Here is a 3,407-nt window from a genome sequence, read left to right on the forward strand (position 1 = left end):
CAATGGGCTCCAACAACTCTGGCAAGGCCCTGCTTGTAAAGCCTCCAGTGGGAAATGAAGGAGGGGAGTCACACTGCTTTAGGGGTGAATAATGCTGAAACCAGCCTGACTCCTCCATCCCAAAGTTCAACATCCTCAGAGGGAATTGATACTGTGGCAGAGATGGAAAAATCCCCAGAGAAAGAACAACTAAGGGACACCACTGAGAGCTTCTGCAGAGCTGCTGAGCTGGCCCAGCCTAGGCACATCTGACTGACAGGGCAGCACCTCAGATGAGAAAAGTCCCATCCCAAATTTTAATGGCAGCATCTCCTGACATTTCCCTTCTTGAGGGGTGTGGGGATTCCTCCCAGCGGTGGGGACACCCTCAAGGTCACCGCTCCAGGCTGAGCCAAAGGGAATTGCCCATGGTCATTGGTCTGGGGGAGTGACATCAATCTCTGCTTAATTACAGGTTTTGCTTAACACAGTTGCTGTGAAATAATTTCCTAGTGCTCTATATAATATATATTACATCTCTTACATCCTGGCATAAATATTTCTGATTAAGGCAATTTTGTCTAATCATTATCATAATAGAGAATACATATTTATATAAATACATCTGCCCATGACAGGAACCCTTTTAATGTCTGAGACAAGCCGGCTCTTTGGCAGCCTGGGGACTCCTGAGATGTCAACGTGGAGCCCCCATGAGTGCCTGTGACAGATCGGTGCCTTTTCAGCCCAAGGACCCCTGGGATGTCACCATGGAATGGCTGTAACTGCCTCTGACCACAGGGCTCTTTACCATCCCCAGAAAGCCCTGGGAGGTCTCCATGGGGCCCCTGTCTCTGCCTGTGACATTCCAGCTCTGGAACAGCCTGGAGACTTCTGGAAAGTCCCCATGGAACCCCTCTGAGGGACTGTGACAAATCTGGTCCTTAGCAGGCAACCATCACCAGCCTCCTGTTGCTGTGGTCAGTTTCCATAGCAACAATCCCCAGGCCCCTGTTGCTATGGTCAATCACTTGGCAGCTCCATGGAGACTCCATGCCAGGGGTGGTTGCCATGGACACCAGCTCAGGCCTGCAGCCACAGCCCGTTGCCATGGCAACCATTGGCAGCCCCATCCCCAGGCTCATGGGATCCCAGAACCACAGAATTGGCTGAGCTGGGAGGGACCCAGCAGGATCCTCCAGTCCAACTGCTGGCCCTGCAAAGGACACCCCAACAATGCCAGCCTGGGCCTGGCAGCGCTGTCCAAACGCTGCTGCAGCTCAGAGAGCCCTGGAGCTGGGACCCTTCCCTGGGGAGCCTGGGCAGGGCCCCAGCAGCCTCTGGGCAAAAACCTTTTCCTGACACCCAACCTGAGCCTGCCCCGACTCAGCTGCAGCCGTTCCCTCCACTCCTGTCCCTGGGCACCAGAGGGAAGAGGTTCCCACAGCCCCAGCCAGGGACCCGCTCCCAAGGCTGTTGCCATGGCCACCAGGGCTGGGACCAGCTGGGATGCTCGGTTTCCAGGGGCCGGGGTTCAGGAATGGGATTCCCCAATTTCCTGCCCCCGCTAAAACCGCGCTGCCCTTGCTGCCCTCCCAACTCCCATGGAAAGCACAAAAGGCAAAGATCCCAGGCTGGGATAAGAACAATTTACTGGGAACAGCAATGAGATAAGGAACCAACAGAAACAAAAATGTTATTGATAACAGAAGGGATTAGAAAAACTGTTTACTGTTTATGTTAGAGAAAACTAATATATCAACAACAGACTCTTCCTGGCCATGCATTTCCCCTGCCTGGAAAAGCCACACTTCTCCTCAGGGAGAGAGAGAAGAGTCCCTTTCCTGCCCCTGGCAATGTTCTGAGATGCGAGTGAATGTATTGACATGGCCATGGCCACAGCTTCATGTTCTTCCATCCCACATCATGTCTTTGGCAAGGGCAGGAAAAGGGACAGGTGTCTTCCCAGCATAGACCACAGAGAAACTGGATCACCAGGGATCTTCCCAATGTGGGTTCTCCCATGGGGGATGAAGCTGGAGTGGTGGATGAAGCTGCTCCTGCATTTGTGCTATTTGCAGGGATCCCTTACTGGTGGCTCTGTTGGTGTCTGGTCAAGTGAGAGCTGCTGGTGAAGCTTTTCCCACACTGGGGACACTCATAGGGCCTCTCCCCAGTGTGGATGCGCCGGTGGATGATGAGGGAGGAGTTGTGCTTGAAGCCCTTCCCACACTCAGGGCAGAGGAAGGGCCTCTCCTCGCTGTGAATCCGCTGGTGGCGGAGGAGATTGGAGCTGGTCTGAAGCCTAATCCCACACTGGGGACACTCGTAGGGCTTCTCTCCAGTGTGGATGCGTTGGTGGGTCAAAAGTGCAGATCTGTAGCTGAAGCCCTTCCCACACTCCCCACACTCATAGGGCCATTCCCCTGTGTGCATGTGTTGGTGGCTGATCAGCTGCTGTCTCTGCCTAAAGCTCTTCCCACACTGCAAGCACTTGTGGGGCTTCTTCCCATTATGAAGCTGCTCATGGAACACCAGCTCTGAATTCTGTCTGAAGCTCCGTCCACCTTCCTGGCTCAGGGTGGCTCTTTCTTCTTCAGAGCACCCTGGACTGGGTTTGGAGCGCCTCCTCATGGGGGATGTCTGAGGTTTTTCTTCCCTGTTGGATTCCTGTGTGTTAGAATCCCTCAAAACGGCCTCCTTCATGAGGTTCTGCCATGCAGATTTTTCCTCCCTGGTCTCCATCCTCAGTTCCTTCCCTGGGGAAGGAAGGAAAAGGACAGGATGGGATTTGCCTCCATGCCAGAGGGAAGGGGAAGGAGATCCCTCCAGTACATCCCTGGCAGGACGGGTTGGCAGCAGGGGGTGTCCTGCAGCTGGGGGCTGTGCTGGGCTGGGAGATGGAGCAGGAGAGAGGGGGAAAGGGGCACTGACTTCCTCCTCACCTATCTGGGTATCCCAGGGATCCTTCCTCTTCCTCACAGCCTCCTTCTCCATCCAGTCAAGGTTTGGGAATGGGAAATCCCGTTCTGGGAAGAAAACAAAGGGTGCGCACATTGTCTTTTGTACTGGTTTGAAGGCAAACCTGGGGAGGGTCTAAACCAGAATTACAATTTAAAAGAAAACTAAGATCAAGGCAATGATATAGAAACACTGCCTTAAACTGACAGAGTCAGGATATAACCTTACACCCTTTTGTTCAGGGTGATGGCAGCAGTCCCAGTAAATGGTGGTTGCAGTCCTGTTGGAGTGATGAAGGTGATTCTGTCGAAGCAGTGATGCTGTAGAAGGGTCTGGTCTTCCTTGGAGGTGCAGTGGTGGCTTTGGAGCTCTTGTCCTCTGGCAATCCAGTAGGCAAGCTGTTCCTGGAGTAGCAAAGTGTCAGCTTATATCCAGGTAGGAATGCTTGGATCCTCCCGCTGGGTGGA

General features: G+C 53.4%; 1 protein-coding gene across 1 annotated transcript; it reads right to left on the reverse strand.

Moving 5' to 3' along the window:
* Positions 1 to 2,067: 2,067 nt before the first annotated feature.
* Positions 2,068 to 2,724, reverse strand: LOC135461199 (zinc finger protein 3 homolog). The gene has a single exon (XM_064738191.1). It carries the CDS (start codon positions 2,722 to 2,724, stop codon positions 2,068 to 2,070), a length of 657 nt encoding a protein of 218 aa, XP_064594261.1.
* Positions 2,725 to 3,407: the final 683 nt, after the last annotated feature.

Source organism: Zonotrichia leucophrys, unplaced genomic scaffold (genome assembly GCF_028769735.1).
Source record: "Zonotrichia leucophrys gambelii isolate GWCS_2022_RI unplaced genomic scaffold, RI_Zleu_2.0 Scaffold_218_84236, whole genome shotgun sequence".
NCBI classification, from domain to species: Eukaryota; Metazoa; Chordata; class Aves; order Passeriformes; family Passerellidae; genus Zonotrichia; species Zonotrichia leucophrys.